We start from the raw sequence: 15971 nt of genomic DNA on the forward strand, positions 1-15971 counted from the left end.
CTGTTTGGAATTTCTTAGCCAAGTGTGTACACACATTTGTGTATGTGAACTTAGAGATTATTTGCCACCTCTGAAAGGCAAACACTTGAGGCACCCATTATTGTCTGAGGCAGGCAGGGCTTCTGTCTCCCAAGGTCATTTTTTTATGCCTTACATGCATATTATACAATGACACAGAGTTTAAAGAACCTCCCTTTCTTGTGACATGAGCAGTTACAATGAGTTGAAAGAGCTTTTGCTTCTGTAACAATACTTTTATAATACCTTGCTGCTTTGTGAACTTGTCTTCAAAAAGCAACGTGTGTCTTGCAGCCTGGTTGCATAACCTGCTCAGTAACAGGAGAACACTAAAACTGTTTGCACAACACAGTGTTTAAGTAACGCAAAAAGCTTATTGAAAACGGCTTTGTAATTTCAAAATCTGGAATGCTTTGCTAAGATTGTTAATGCCATTTCATTTACTTTATCTGCCCATAAGATTCCTGCCAGTTTTCTTCGTTTTCTAGTGGCGAGTCATACTTCCTTACTTTATATCCTTCGCTGGATTAATATCCAAGAGATTTTCAGATAGAAAAAGCTAATTGGCTACATACAAGGAATGATAAAACAGTAACTCAAATACTGCTAGAAGTTACATAAAATTAAGCAGGAAACTGTTTTCTTCTACTGTAACCTTTGATGTGGTGTGAGTTTACCTCCCTGGTGACTGAATAGCACTGGCTGTAATAGTTACAGAAAAAAAAGCAGAAGAGGGAAAACTACAGCAAACAGAACAGATCTGGGAGGAGAACTGATGTCTTTTGTGTCCTCAGTTCCTGGAGATGTTGGCTGACACAGCCTGTGACTGGTCAGTCCAAGCCTCTCAAGCACGCCGTGCTCCAGCTTTTGAGTGTCTGCCAACAGTTGCCATACTGTGTTAGACTGCATAATGTCCTAGCAATGGATGAAAGTTTGTTGTTCCTATTTCCAGTTTGCTTTCCGTTAGCTGGTCCATTTTGCCACTGTGAGACTTCCACTGATGCTAGCAGATGCCTGTCCATCAGCTGGCCCACTTTGGTAACTACCTACCAGCAGAAGTGGATGGCAGGAGACAAAATATTAGGGATAATTCTAAGCATGTGAATTGAACCTATCCCCTCTGTATGAGTTACTACATGCTGCAGTACCATGTATGAGCTGCTGGTGGAATCCTAAATGGGAACTTCGGAGAAAATACTAACTCTAGTTTAGAGTTTCACATTCCCATCTAAGAGGGCCCTCTGACCACCCAAAGTCACAAGCATTAGGCAAAATTGCAACCACTGTGTGCAGCTGGGTCCAGCTAAACCAACAGTGTCCTTTAAAGATCAAAGAACAGTCAGAGAAAGAACAGCATCAGGGAAGGGCAGATAGAGCTGCACTGAACAAAACTTCAAAGCATTTATTTATATTTTATCCTGTAATTAGCTTAATATTTCTAAGCTTTTCCAGGGCTACAAAGCCCACCATGTCTGTTATTGCAGTCTTGGCTCTCCTGGTAGAAGTGAACTACCCCACATCCCTAGAGCACACGCTCCATTTCCCAGAGGCCGTGCGTGTACTTTATTACTCAAGCATACTTGTCTGAAGAAAAAGGAGCTCTGCCACTGAGCACAAAATAACAGCTCTTGGATTTAAAGTTTCATAGGTTTTTGTTTTATGTTTTAACAAAGCTGCTTTTCCTTTAAAGTGTCCATCTGCAGGGCTATAAACATTAGTGAAGAAGTCTCTGCTTAGGTTTATTTTCTGTTAGCAAGAGCAGTTGGCCATCTGCCGGGTTAAAGGAAGGCTGGGCTTTGGTGGATTTGGAAACAAAGGTCACAAACAGCACATCCCAGTCCTTTGCCAATGACACATTTAGGCTGTGACAGATCAGAAAATGTTTTGTTAATCCACCCTGCTCAACTTTCCAATCTCCTTAGATCAGAACTCAGCATCATGGAATCTCAAATGGCCTTCACACAGAGATGCTGTCTGTGTAAGATAATTGCTGTCCCCAAATGTGGTAGGTCAAATGAAAAGATGTTACCAGGTCTCAGGGTCCAGCTTCAGCCTCTGTGGTTCAGGATATGAGATGGGGATGTCTGTGGAAGCTGGGGACTCCAGGATCTACTGCTGGCCCTGTGCTGGGACCTTCTGCAGGGATTTGCTGGGCCGAGGACATAACTTGCCACAGAGGCACTGATTAAAATGAGCTCATTACAGGTCAGCACTCCAGAAGTCTGAGGGATGCTTGTGCAGATAGCTCTGGAGTCTTGTTCCAACACTTGGAACATTCTGAAGAAGCAACGTACAAGGTAAGATAGAGTGAGAAATCAAGAGCTGACAGGGGAAAAAAACCCCAAACTTGGAAATATTTTTTTTAAACCCAGTCAAAACATAACTGACTCAAATCTCAAATAAGATTTACAAGGTATGAGGATCAAGTTTGCGTGTTTTAACACAGCCAACAATGTCATCCAAGTCAAGCAAGAGCTGTGGAAGGCAGGAACACTTGGCAATCCTGGGATACACAGTATCACCCGGAAAATAAATCTGAGGCAAATAATTCTTCCTTTTTAATTTTTAATGGCTTTTAGAAACTGCTTAGAAGCTGCAGTAAAATGTATTTAGATACTATAAGAAAAGTGTTTGGAAGATACTCTGCTGACATATAAATACACAATTCAGTTGATTACAAAATAATTGCTAAAAAGCTTTCTGTAAAAGCCCCCAAAGATTCAAAAGCAGTGCTTTCTGCTCTGAGAGTTGGAGAATTTGAATGATGTACTGAGCACTAAATGAAGAATTTACACATCTTACTAGAGGCATAAGACAGAAATGATTTCTAGCCATTTAAGGAAAAATTCAAACACAGAAGAAAAACTCAAATTAGGGGCTCAATAACAGTCATTTTAGCTCTGTCTTGCTGTCCTATGTACCAGGAGTCATGCTCTACATTCCAGATGAAACCTGCTATTTTAATTGGAGTAAGGCAGTTTTAATGCTCTTGGCCCAAGAGCACTTGCTTTGTACCAAGATGTCCAAGCAAGTGCTACCATTGTCACAGCAAGATAATTGTTCTGATAAATGTCTCCATTTTCTACTTCTCCCTCTGCTGAATTGATTATCATGGTTTTATTCTTCCTTCAGTCAGAAGGTTGTACTATTTTCCTTAACTGCCCTCTTAAAATAGTGCATCCATAGGCCAGGAGGGAGTGCTCTAGCATGGGAGCCAACACCATTATTCCAGAGTCCTGATGTTCCAGCAAGCTTGGGAATGATTGCCCTGAGGTTTCTCACCAAGCTGCTTTCAGCTCACAAGGGCATGAGGAATCACAGTACCTCTTTTTATGCCTAGTCATTAGGTATATTTACAGTAGTACTTTCTCCCTCAAAGTCTGGCACTGCTTTCTTTGCCCCCACTTTCTGTTTTACAATTGTTTCTTTGCCCCTAAACTTCCAGTCCTGCAGTGCTGAGGAGCCATGAACACAAGGACAGCTTGTTTTTTCACTTCTCAACACACAAAGAATGTTGTGTTAAAGAGAAAATAAATTCTGTTTTTCTCTCATTTGAAAATGCCTACCTTCTTCAGCGACATCACTGCATGTAATGGAGCAGTAAGCTGGTCCCCTATCGAACAAAGCAAGCAGCAGAGATTAATTATCTCACAAATATTTTGGAGAATCAAGCAGTTCACCCATTTGTGCTGCTCCATTTCCCGTGTTTTCAGCTGAAAGAGCAGGCTGCTGTCTAAATTGATGGCATCCTTTTCAGCTGAGACCAGCTTAATCTATTTTGTGTTCTTCAGAAAAGGAGCTGCCTTTGTTGTCCCTTGTATGTGCCACATTTCTCTGTTGAAACAAAGCACTGGAGAACAGCATTGGCTTGACAGTGCCCGAGACTGGAGTCCTCAGGTCTGGCAAGGCAGCAGCAGCAGGAGCATTTAAGGTGTCTGTATATTTAAGTACATAATTGTATAGATTTAATTAAACTTCTACAAGGCGCAAATCAAATATGGAGGTGAATTCAAATCACATCATCATCAGGAAAGAAACAACCTTTTAAAAAGTTAAAATAGACAAATAACCAATATTTCTAAAAATGAAAGGGAGAGAGAGAGCCAGGCTGTCTGCTAGTGACTCTCGCTGCTCTGTCTGCTTTAGCAGTGCTTGCTTACTTATTGGTAATGACGCTTTTTAGTGGTTCCTACCCATGAGTGTCCACTTTACTCTCCTTCATGAGGGTCTCTCTCTCATCACAAAGACAGTTTAGCTGCCTGTGGAGCAGCTGCTGAACTGCTCCAGTTTATGGCCTTGCATATTCAGATAAATTGCCACTCATTTCTCTTAATATACTGTGCTGTAATTTGAAAAATCCTGAAAATCAACCCTTTTCATCAGCATTCTGAAGTTAAAACTGTATTTTTAAAAGAGCAACCGATTTGCATCTGAGCAGAAATGTTGCTTTTATTCATTCAAATATTCTGTTCAGCTGCCTTGGACTGCCCCAGCCTAAACTAGAGTTGAATCAACATTTGTTTTGTTTCACATAATGACAGAATTAGCTACATTTGTTCAAACTTCCTTGATTTACTACCTGATCTTGTTATTCAGAATTAAGTCTGTCTCCTCCTTTTGTGTTTTTTTGAGCTCTGAAGGGCAGAACTGAACAACTTAGATTCAGTTCCAAGGAAAAGGAGAGTAAGTTATGGAAGCTGCATGCTTCTGCCCCGAACAAAATGCAAATGGTCTAGTACTGGCATAATGATAATTTAGCTGTAAACCATTAAATCATTACTTTTCTGCTGTGGTTGGCCACCAGTGCAACACCTCATGGTGGATGGTGCTCACTAGCTTGTGTTTAAGTTCCGTGTTCACAGCTCTGTGACTCTGGTTCCTCTTTAGTGGACTTCAATTCCTCCTTCCCATTTCTCCATTCCTTGAGCGACAGGAGAGGTACAAAAGAAACATGGTACAAGGAAACAGAATATCCTATGTTCATGGCATTGACAGTTTCCTGCCAAAGCTTTCTATGGCAAGCTCAAAGAAAGCCATTTCTAAATGTTTGGTTTGCCTCCATTATCTTGCCATGTAATTGCACAGGATGCTCAATTCCCTCTTGGCACAGCACATGAAGGGACCATTAAATGCCTAATACCACCATGTGTGCTTGTCCACACTCTGCCTGACTCTCATCTAATCTGTTCTCATTATCTTTGCACGTATTCCTGAGGATGTCTCTCAAAATGAATCGTATTAGTCCCCTACCTTTCTTCAGTACATACAGGGAGAGCACCTCTGTTTTGGCAGTCCAGAGGGAATTTGAGTCAAATTAGAAGGAATCGCAGGAAACTTTGGGGGAACAGACTAAGAAGGAGCTGAGTTAGCACTCAAGGCTGAAAAAAGATACAAGTTCAGGGGACGAGAGAAAGTGGCTATTTGGATAAGCATATCTTAAAGTAGTTTAGTGCATAAACTGCAAATCTGCAGAGCATCAGGAGTCAGCCTAACCCATTTCCCCATTAGACCTTAAATGACAGTGACAGTCTCCACTCTTAGCTGTGTGTTAAAAGATTGTGCAACTGATTTATAAAAAGGATATTGGTGCCTGCATATATCAGAACAAATACAGATGCCTCTGTTGTAAACTGCCTTCCATTTTCACAAAGCATCTAGAAATTCATATGTTTAATAAAATTCCCTCTTTCTAGTTACATAATCTCGACTTTCCATTAGCTACTTTTACAGGACAATTTTACTATTGTGTGGGAGATAACTATCAAGTAATATGATATAATATAAGAATTATTGAGGCAGGCTTAATCTAATATGTAGGTATTTTATTCTGTTCTGACATCCAGTTCCCTCAAGATCATGAAAACCTATTGTTTAAGCAAGGGAAAAGATACATGAAAAGTGATCAAGCCAATGGCACTATGTGAAGGGAATTCTAGAAGTAGAATCAAACACCTAAGGTGTGTTTTGTTCATTTTAAAGAGTCACTTAATTATTTGTCAGCTTTCTTTTGAGAACAGTTTTTGCACAGTCTGTTCAAACACTATGCCTGTCCCAAACATGGTGTTTACACAATTACATTGCTCAATTGTGTGCATACCCTGATGTTGCATACCTTGGTATTCCCCACAGCATACTTAGGGAATTGTCTTCAAATGTAATAATCACTAGAAGAAAATGTTCCTCTCTTTAAACACCAAGAATTTGCAATAGCTGATTTGTTTCTTAAGTTGCCTGGCTATCTGATCCAGGAAAGGGTTTTTGTGAGTCAGCTACAACAGTTAAGTGCTAGAGTTTTAACTGAAATATGTCAAACATTTCTGCCAAGTAATTTTAAAGATGTCCCTGTTCAGTTGTAAAGAACTCTGTAAAAGATTCAGTCAAGAACAGTACAAATACACTAGGCTTTTTATCAACCCCTTTTTCTTATTTTAATTAAGCAAGTAAAAATTCAACTGACTTTAACTGCATTCAAGCACAATCAGCCCTCTTCATAACCTTGTACTCAGCCTCCTTCTGAGATGCTGTTCTCACCCAGAAATTGTAGAGCTCCTGTCATAATCTTCTCAAAAGTATATAAAAGAATTGAGCTTCTAAGTAAAGCACAAGCAACAGTCTCTTTCACAATACAATTTATATGTTATATACCCTTAGGAGGGACATGAGCAAGGAAAATACAGAATTAAGTGAATGCCATTATTACATAATTTCTTCTTTCTCCTCTAAATTCTGAGCAATTGCAGGAGATTGGGAGAATTTTAATGTAACACATGTAGTGCATCAAACTACTATATTAGACTGGATATTTCAACAAAGTGCTGTAATATAATCTATTTTCCACTATGGAGAACTGAGAATAGTCATGAGATAATGTCACCAAGACAAAATGCAGGTGTACAGGAGTTGCAACAGGCAGGAAAGTGTAGAGGCAAATAGTTTCTACAGAAGCTCCCTTGTCATGCTGGGCAGTTACATTTCACTTTAACTGACAGCTCTTTTTTAAAAGGGGGTGTGGAGAAAGTCTTGGGGCAGTAAAAAAGAGTGTGCACTTGAGCTCCTTTGGGATATGCACCTTGAAAGCTAACTGTCTGTAAATGTCAAATTATGCTTAATTTCACTGACCAAGCCATGAGAGGACACATGTGGTATAACTATGTTTGGTTTTACAAAATTGCCTCAAAAAGTAAATATGAAAGCTTTTCCTCTTGACAAGCTTTTGACATACACTATGAAAGAGTTGAAACTGGCAGGGCTATACATCTCTATGCAGAGTTTTCTCTGAAGCTTGTCTCTCTTCCCTTAGTTTTTTGGATGCAGCAGGACTGTCATTCCAGTAGAATGAAGAAGGTTAAATGAGTTCACTGTGCACCTGCAAAGTATGTACATTGATAAACACACCTGCCACTACTGCTACCAGTGACAGAGCACAACACGTTAGACTACCAGAAGTAATCAAAAGAAACAGATGCATCTCATTCCGTCTGCAGAGGCAAACAGCTTTGTCAGCTTTGAACAGAGAGATGCACAAACTTATCTGTGTATAGCTAACAATTTAGAAAGTATTTTTCTTCCATGCAAAACTAGTATACAGAAAATTCAGGTCTGGAGTCACTAAGTACAGCAATAGTAAAAATATATCACTAATAACTCTGCTTTGGAGCACCAGTGGAAGGCTTAGTGAAGTTACAGAAATTTCACTAAGGAGTCTACATGCACTTTTAAATATACTACAGACAAAAACTTACTATTTGATTCTCAGTGAACATCTCTTGTTCAGATACATACTTACTTTTAAGTTCTAGCATTTCTAAGCTTTCAGATCATCTTGTTGACTGAAAGCTGAAATAGTTGAGCTCCTTTTACACTTTCTCTCTTTAACAGGAGAGAGCTGAGAGGTACAGGAGCTGTATCACCATGCACAAAAACATCTGCATTTCTTGTATGTTTAAAGAAAGAACATACTGCCCACTAACATTTTGTATATAAAAAAGGTCAGCTTCTGGTCAGAGATCCCTAAATTAGAGGTTTCATTCATGGCCCATGCTCTCCCTTATATTTTTTTCTCTATTTTCACAACTAACTTGTGTAACCTTTCAGATCCAGGCTGATCCTTGGCAATGGCTTGAGGTCCTGCAGGCTGCTTCGTAGCTCTAAGCTCTGAGACCTGGGCCTTTCTTCTGTGGCACCGAGGCCCACAAGCTGAGCTCACAGTGCTGTAAGCTGGTACTGCATGATGGACTGAGGGATGAATGCAGTGCCTTTTCCCAGGGACTCTGCTGACGTTGTAAAAGTGATCCAATGCCTAAGTTGGTCTTAGAGAAATTGGCTGCTTTAGGGAAACTTCTTGGCCCATTCCATATCAACAAACTCCTCCCCGAGCATGAATTACTTGGTGTTGAATGAGATGTTCATGAATGTGTGTAGGCTTGTTTTGGTTTTTTTTCCCCCTCTGCTGAAAAAATGACTAATCCAGAGGTTATCTCAAGGGCTTATGCCTTTTTCCCCCGTTTATTGCCTCAACAGCTTCTTCTGAGTCCATGATTCAGCTGTGGATGTCCCACACCCATCCTAAACCTAGGGCAACCAAAATCCCACCTCTTCTGTAGGCGGTGTCTTTTTGTACAGGGGTACAGAACAAAAAGGTGTTCTAATACATTTGTGTCAATCACATCTTAATAGTGGTTGAACTGGAGAAAGCAAGAACACCTGGAACACGCCTTATTCAATAGGTGTTCCCTTCTGTTTAAACCTGTCAAGCAGCGCCATGAAATGAAGAGTCTTGAAAAAATTAGTTCCTACTTTTTCATTTATCTCGAAAACAAAGGCTTCTTTATGTCTAGTTTCTCAAAGCCTAGTATTATGATAATGTTCTTCTGTTGCCTTCAGAAGCAGTGAGGTGAATTAAGAATTGTAGCTAAAAGCTATGTCACTTTAAAATAAAAATAAACAAAAAGAATCCCACAACTTTTTCTGCTATTTAGTCAGTAAAGGAATAGCACAGAGATGTACTGCAGCACTGGACTTCCTGCCAGGACTGGGAACTTTCTCGTGTTTCAATAAAACTTCTTTGAAATGTTTCAAAATTCTTACTACAGTTTAGGCTGAACACTGTACCTTCTCTCCCAGATGTATGTATGGTTGATACTTCCCATCAATAATTTTCTGCATCTGATACCTATATCTCAGGGGCTCTCATGCTATATTAGGTGATTCCCTACAACCTGTTGCAGGACTCCACTCAAGGCAAGAAGATTTATCAGAAGAGCCTTTTCTTTGCACAGCCTGTGTGCAAACCCCTGGGTTGCCTAGGACTGTAGTGTTTGTCCTGAGAGCATGGGACCATTGCATAATGGAACTCTGAGACACCTTGTTATGAAGACCTCTCTGAAAGTTTACAGTACTTTGGCAACTTTATTTTGTATTACACTGTAAAGTGGCTCTAAAACTATGTTTCCTGAAAATGCCAATGTGCAGAATTCTGGAAATGCAGGCCTTTGTTGACATGAGGTGTGACACTGAGCTGGCATCTCACTTATGCTTACAGATGCACTCGGTTTTGTGGGCAGGACAGCTCATGGAATGGCAAAGGCTGCTGCTTTGGCTCAACAACAATTAGAATGCTTCCAACTACTGCATTGTAGATCTGTGGTATTTATACTAATGTAAGTTTTCTTTGGTGTCAAACATATTACTTTCAAAATTCTGTTCCCTAAGTTTTCTTCTCAGCCCTACTACATATCAGAATGAATTATATGGTTAAATTAGATATAGTTTTTGAAAACTTGCCAGTGGTTCACTTCAGCAAATGAGAAACAGTGACCTCACAATCTGATAGCACATTATGTTACTGCTGCTTTTTATGAGGATTGCCATCCTTCAAGGGAAGCAGAGATTGCATGCAGAGCACTGGTAGGAGCTTAGCATTCTTATCGTAAGAAAAGACCCCTGTTGCACAAAACCGAGGTGTGACTTAGCTATTTCTCTGCTTTGCAAAAGACAAGGCTCTCAGTAGTTTCTAAATCATACCACTTTGTCTCTAGCATCCCCAGTTAAATCTTCATTCACACACATACTTTAAAACTAATTTGGAACTTTTTTGAGAAATAAATTGTTGGGTGATGACACATATTACTTATTAGATTCTAGTTGAGGTCAATTTTTCACTGTGAGGCTCCACAATTAGGATCAAATAAATGACCAATGGGCTCATTATTGTTCCTTACAAGTGACTGGGATACAAGGAAACATTCTAGGAAAATCCGAAGCCTACTACAGGGGATTTAGTATCTGTTTGGCAGCATTCAGCAGCGTGGAAAGTTTTAGGTAACTGTGACTGAAAGTGCCCCCAGCTATATCCAGAACTTCAGTAAACAATGTGAATGGAAATTCAGTCAAGACCCGTGTTTGTTCCCTACAGACTGCTTCCACAGCAGCAGACAGCTAAATGCGGATATGCATGAGTTAATCCACAAACTTGTATACAAATTATTCACAGGGGGGAAATTTAACTCCATAACCAAACTATCGAACTGCCACAGCAGCTGTTTATGTTGCACTAATACCAGAAACCTAACTTAAGGCTGAGATCCCATTGCAACTAGTGCAATCACTGCCCCAGGAAAACTGCAGGCTATTTTCTAGACAAAGTACACAAAGGGCATAAAACCAATTAACAATGGTGAGAATAAAAGCAAAACAAACAGTAATAACACCTGGGTGGCTTTTATGGACTGCTTCTCATCAGTAGGCATTACTGGGGCTGGTCCTATGTTGTCACACAGTCCATAGTGTGTTTATCTTCACACCAGTCTCTCTAGGGAGATACTGTTATCCCTGGTTTATATTTGGGGAGCTATAACTCAAATAAGCACCAATATTGCATGTGAGGTAAGGAACTGAGCCCAGGTCTCACTGCTTGTGCAGTACAGCCTGCTCCCTGGAGAACTTCCTGCAAATTGCTTAGTTAATGGAAAGGTTGAAGTATCATGGGAGAAACAGGTCCCTAGAAGAGGTCTGAAAGAGGGTAAGAGCTTTATCAATTTTCCTGGGAATTTATTTCACATATGTAACAAACATCTGAGGAAGAAATGAACAAATAAATCAACATTGATAGACAAAATGTCATTATCCAAGTATCAGTCATCACATAGATCCCAGCAATCTACTTCAGGACTTCCAAAGGGCTGGTTGGTACCAGTCAGTGGCAAAAGCCGATCATGAAAGTAGGTCCTGTGTGACAACTGAGTAGGCTTCAACAGTGTGAGACACTTCACGTCCCAGAGGAAAAGTTGGAATTAATCTCAACAGGTCATCTAGCCCATCACTTTGCCCTGAGCAGAACTGCTTCTAATGGTATGTCTGATAGATGTATGCTGTCTGTTCTTAACGCTGGCTAACGAAGGTGACTTTGTTCTCTACTTAGGCAGACTACAACAGTTTTTCATTTTCACTGCTATTAGAAAGTAGTCTAATGCTAATACTGAACTTATGTCTTGCAGTTTGAGCTCATTACTTCTCACCAACCTAGCTGGGACATGAAGGGCAGATTGATTGCTTCCTTTCGCTCCGTAGCAGTCTTTTACATATTTGAAGACTGATAACCTATCTTCCTTAGTCTTTTGTAAGGGACTCGGTTTGTTAAGCTTTTTTTTTTTTTTTCATTCCTTGATGGAAAAAAATCCTCTTCTCATCTGTTCTACTTTAAAATGTTTTCAGTTTTCACATCCTTTCCTGAGTGGAAATCCAAAGCATTCTGGTGCATCAAGGTCACCAAATTCACAGCAGAAAGCACCTGGGGTTGGCATCAAGTCTGTATCTCCTCTTAAATCATAGTCCTCTCCTTCTTGAAAGTGATGCTACAATGTGAATCCCAGATGTTCCCAGAGGTCCCAAATACAGTCGGTATTGTCAGTTTTTGCAAGGATTGGCCCAATGATAGGTATTCCAGACACAGAAGGGGATGCATTGCCAGCAGTCAGTCACCATTCATTTCGTGGTGTGGGTTTAGTGGGGGCGCAGATGACCAGGACCAGGATCCCCCCTTCCAGGGAAGGCGTGTTGCACAGGCAGAGAGAGGCACCCGGCCCAGCAACCCGGCACTCACCAGACCCTTGTGGCCCTGTTATAAATAAGATTTGTAACAGCCCTATCAACAGCGATGATAAAATCTGCAACACCTGTAGATTATCTGCCACCTCACCACCTATTTCTTAAGTAACCCGCCTATGCTGTTGTCATTAATTAGCATTTCATCATTAACTTAGGCAATCCTCATCTCTAAAGGACGCCTTTGTGTTCTCTCAAGTTTGTTCAGCGACCCAGAGGGGCTGTAATTACAGCACCGGAGGCGGGAAATCTTTAATAAACGCTTTCTCTCTCTCTCCGTCTCTCCGGCTTGCCCACCAAGCCCAGCGGTGCCGAGGCAGGAGGCTCTGGCAGGACGCGCCGGGCGGGGCAGGGCCGGGGAGCGGGAGCGAGCGGCCCGGGGCGGGGGGGCGGGCGGTGCGCGGGGCCCGCGCGGGGAGCGCCGGGCGGCGCCTTCCGCCCGCGCGCCCTCTCACCCGGCGGCGGTCGCGGCACAACACGGAAGCGATGGCGGCCGCGGCCGGGGAGGCAGCGGGAGGCGGCGGCGGCTCCCCGTCCTCCGCCCGGCGGCGGCTGCGCATCATCTCCGGGCACCTGCGGGGCTCGCCGCGGGCCCCGGGGCGGGGAGCGCTCTCCCCGAGCCCCTGCAAGGCGCAGGGCGACTCCGCCGGGCCGGCCTCCGGCTCCATCCCGAAGAAGCGGTGGGTGCGAGCGGGGTCCCCGCGGGCCGCGCCGGCGGGGCCGGGCCGGGCGGTCTGCCGGAGCGCGGGGCCGTGGCTGCGGGCCGGGGCCGGGGCCGCGCTCTGACAGCTCTCTCCTCCCGGCCGGGCGCGGGCGCGGACCGGAGGGGCCCGGGGAGGCCCCGCGTGGGCTCTTCCGGAGGAGCGGCGCTCCGGCGGGCGGGAAGGAGCGGCAGGAGGAGGGTGAGGCAGATGCCAGTCGCGGGCGATGTAAATGGCTGAAGCCGTTCGCCGCTGCGGGGACTGGAGGAAAGCGAAAGAAGGTGGTCTTCAGCCTCTTACCTGTTTCTTTAGCAAGTGGGATGCTGTTTAAATGGGAAGTCGTTCATGGTCATCTGATTCACATCTGTAGATGTGATAGAGAAGTTTTGTTTTTGTAAAATACTTTGAGGCTGCTCTAATGAGGAATGGAGCACGTGTGAAGAGCAAGATCTGTGTCTGGTCTGTCGGTCCTCCCCTGTTCACAGAAACCTTCAGCTGATGTGAATACTGGCAGAGTGTGCTCATGCATTAGGTTCTAACAAAAGTTTCTTAGAAATGAATCGTTTTAGAGCTATGAAATACTTTTTCTGGTTCTTGCTGTCTGTAGTAGTAAGGTGTCAGGTCACATGACACCAAGGGAAGTCAGTCAAATTCTCTAGTTCAAAGTTATTTCACTGGCTCTTGGATTTGATTTTCTGCTAGTTTTTTTTTTTTAATGCTATGATTATAATACCATTATGTAGTTCCATGTAACTTATTATTATGAGGCCCCTTTTCTGCTGGAGTGGATTTGTATTAGTTTTGTGGCTTTCTTTTACTGTTCCCCCTTTCTTAGATATGGATTTTCTGTATGTGTGTTGGCTTGCTGTCTTATAAGATCAATTTAAGGCTTAGGTTGTAGACAACCTCCTGTCCTCTCTTGAGCTCTGGACAGGAACTAGTGTGTTAGTGCATGGGGGTAGTCCAGAGGCAGACTGGGTGAGCAGTGAATAGAAGAGCTGTTCCTCGTTTGAGGAAAATCCATTCAGCCCATGCTTTGCTCTCAACCATGTTTTCTTGTAGTCTGTTGAATGCTGATTTAGCTCTTCTGCCTCTTTTGAACTGTTAATTTCATTTTTTCTGGCAAAGCTGTAGCCAAAAATACCTTAAACAAAATTTTTGTTCTTTACACCTGTTACATCTCTCCTGTAGTGTTTGAAATAGTAGCAAAGCTATAGGTACTACTTTAGCAGATTCAGGTGCACTCTCCTCATGTTGCATTTCTTCTGCAAGTAAATGGCTTTCTTTGATGGAAAAAAAACCCTTTGTAGTACTTTAGGTCTGTGATCACAGAGTTTTTTTCCTGGCGGTTTGTCTAACAGTCAGTAGACAGTGGCCTCTGGAAACATGGCTTTCTTGTTGGTAGTTCAACGATCAAAGTGTTAAAGATCTTATCCAGACTTTATTTCTCACCAGCAAGGGGAGGATGTAGAGTATGTTGTATGGACTGAAAGTCTGTGGGTCTCATCCAGTTCTTCTTGCTTCCAAATAAAAATGCCTTGGAAGACTGAGATATGCATTTGCATATTGATAAGGATTGTATTACAGTTTCTACTTTTTCAAGTCTAGTTATGGAGATGGGAAAATTCCTCAAAAGACAAGTAACTAATGTATTTGTCTGAGTATCCTCTTGAGGGAAATCTTAGGCACTGTGAGAGTAGAGAGATGTTATTTCTCAGTGGCATTCCTGGCTTAAATACAATATTTTAATTGAATGTTGCAGTGAAAGCTGGAATCATAGTTACACAATGTGTACTGAAGCCTGAAGAGGATTATAGGCATGCTGAAAAAGTTGGTAAAACAATTGAACTGGAAAATAACTCTTCCTTGAAATTAGTTTTCCCGTCCTTTTATATTAGGCTGTTGACTTTTGTTGACTGGTAAGCTCACTTTGCTGGTGAGACTTGAATGAAAAACTTACTTAATCTTCAGAATAACTGTGTATACATGAAGTTCAGCTTGTACTGCTTTGGAAGCAGTCAGGTTCTGCAACTTCCCTCTGTAGTTGTACCAGAGTAACTGCTGGGTGTGCTCAAAAGTAAGAGTCCCTTAGAGATGGAGTATGCACTGATGCTGATCTCATCAAAACTTGTATAGTATAACTTACTCAAATCAAACTTTCAATGACTTGGTCTTTGTTAAAAGGGATAATTGATTAAGTTTAACTAAATGTTGACTCAGTAGCTTGCGGGCTTAACATTTATTCTGTCCTGGAGCAACAGAAAGCTGGACAGGATCTCCTGATTATCCTATCTCTGTGGAGAAGCTGCTTTCCTAGGGGATGAAGAGAGGCTTGTGAATATCTTTTAGTTATTATGGGCATACTGTTACACAGGGTAAACTAAGGGATGAGTGTGTAGGGAGCTGACTGTTGTGTGTCGAGTTCACAGGCACGTTGTTCAGGGCAATGTGTTAATGTTGCTGTACCTTCTTCATATAGACGCTTGCAATTCCTGCTGCTATCGATTGTGATGTTGTTATGCAGCAGCATGAATTAACTGCTAAAGAACTGGTACTACTTGAATATAACAGTGTCTTCAGAGAGGCTTTGTGTCTTACCCCCAACACTCAGAGTGATCTTTATTATGAAGACTTCATCCTTTAGAGAATTGTGTTTAAACAACACGTGGTGCTAAGCTGTATCCTGGTGTAGCTGATTTCTGAATTTAAGGTGATGAAGAAGGAAAGGGCAGGTGGCACTTCACCAGTCTTAAGAAATCAGAAGACTAAGAACCTGTTGCATTGAGGAAGGTGTGGCAGTTCACAGGAGGTTCTGTGATTGCATCAAAGCAATTAATTGTTAGTCAAAGTTAATACTTGAGGAACAGATAACGAAGATTCTCTCATGGAAACATTAACATGAAAAAAGTGTCATAATGTGATGGTAAAAGTGACTTCATATGTTACAGCAATTCCTGTCTAACACATAACTCCGAGTAGTTGCATGTCAGGAAGATGAAATGTAGGAAGTCTATAAGAATTTAAGTAACACAATATTTATTGTTACATCATTTTTTACCAAGTAAGCCAAACTGGATATATTCATTAGCTAAATTTTATTAGAAAAAGAACCTAGATGAAAGTGTGAGGTGTTTAATATGTGAAGCTCAA

At 41.9% G+C, this 15971-nt stretch overlaps 1 protein-coding gene across 3 annotated transcripts in view; it reads left to right on the forward strand.

Annotated features, from left to right (window-relative positions):
- The window catches only part of AGPS (alkylglycerone phosphate synthase), a 70391-nt gene that overhangs the window by 9980 nt on the left and 44440 nt on the right, over positions 1 to 15971 (forward strand). Inside the window, exon 1 of one of the 3 annotated variants that reach the window (XM_038143012.1) lies at positions 12551 to 12800. The exons of 1 other annotated variant lie outside the window; for it this stretch is intronic. In XM_038143012.1, coding sequence (XP_037998940.1) covers positions 12607 to 12800 — 194 coding nt within the window. In that variant the 5' untranslated portion in view covers positions 12551 to 12606. Of the gene's footprint in view, positions 1 to 12550; positions 12801 to 12873; positions 13103 to 15971 lie in introns of those variants that run through there. One more of the 3 variants, XM_038143015.1, reaches the window with a different exon arrangement.

Source organism: Motacilla alba, chromosome 7, assembly GCF_015832195.1.
Source record: "Motacilla alba alba isolate MOTALB_02 chromosome 7, Motacilla_alba_V1.0_pri, whole genome shotgun sequence".
Classification (NCBI taxonomy): Eukaryota; Metazoa; Chordata; class Aves; order Passeriformes; family Motacillidae; genus Motacilla; species Motacilla alba.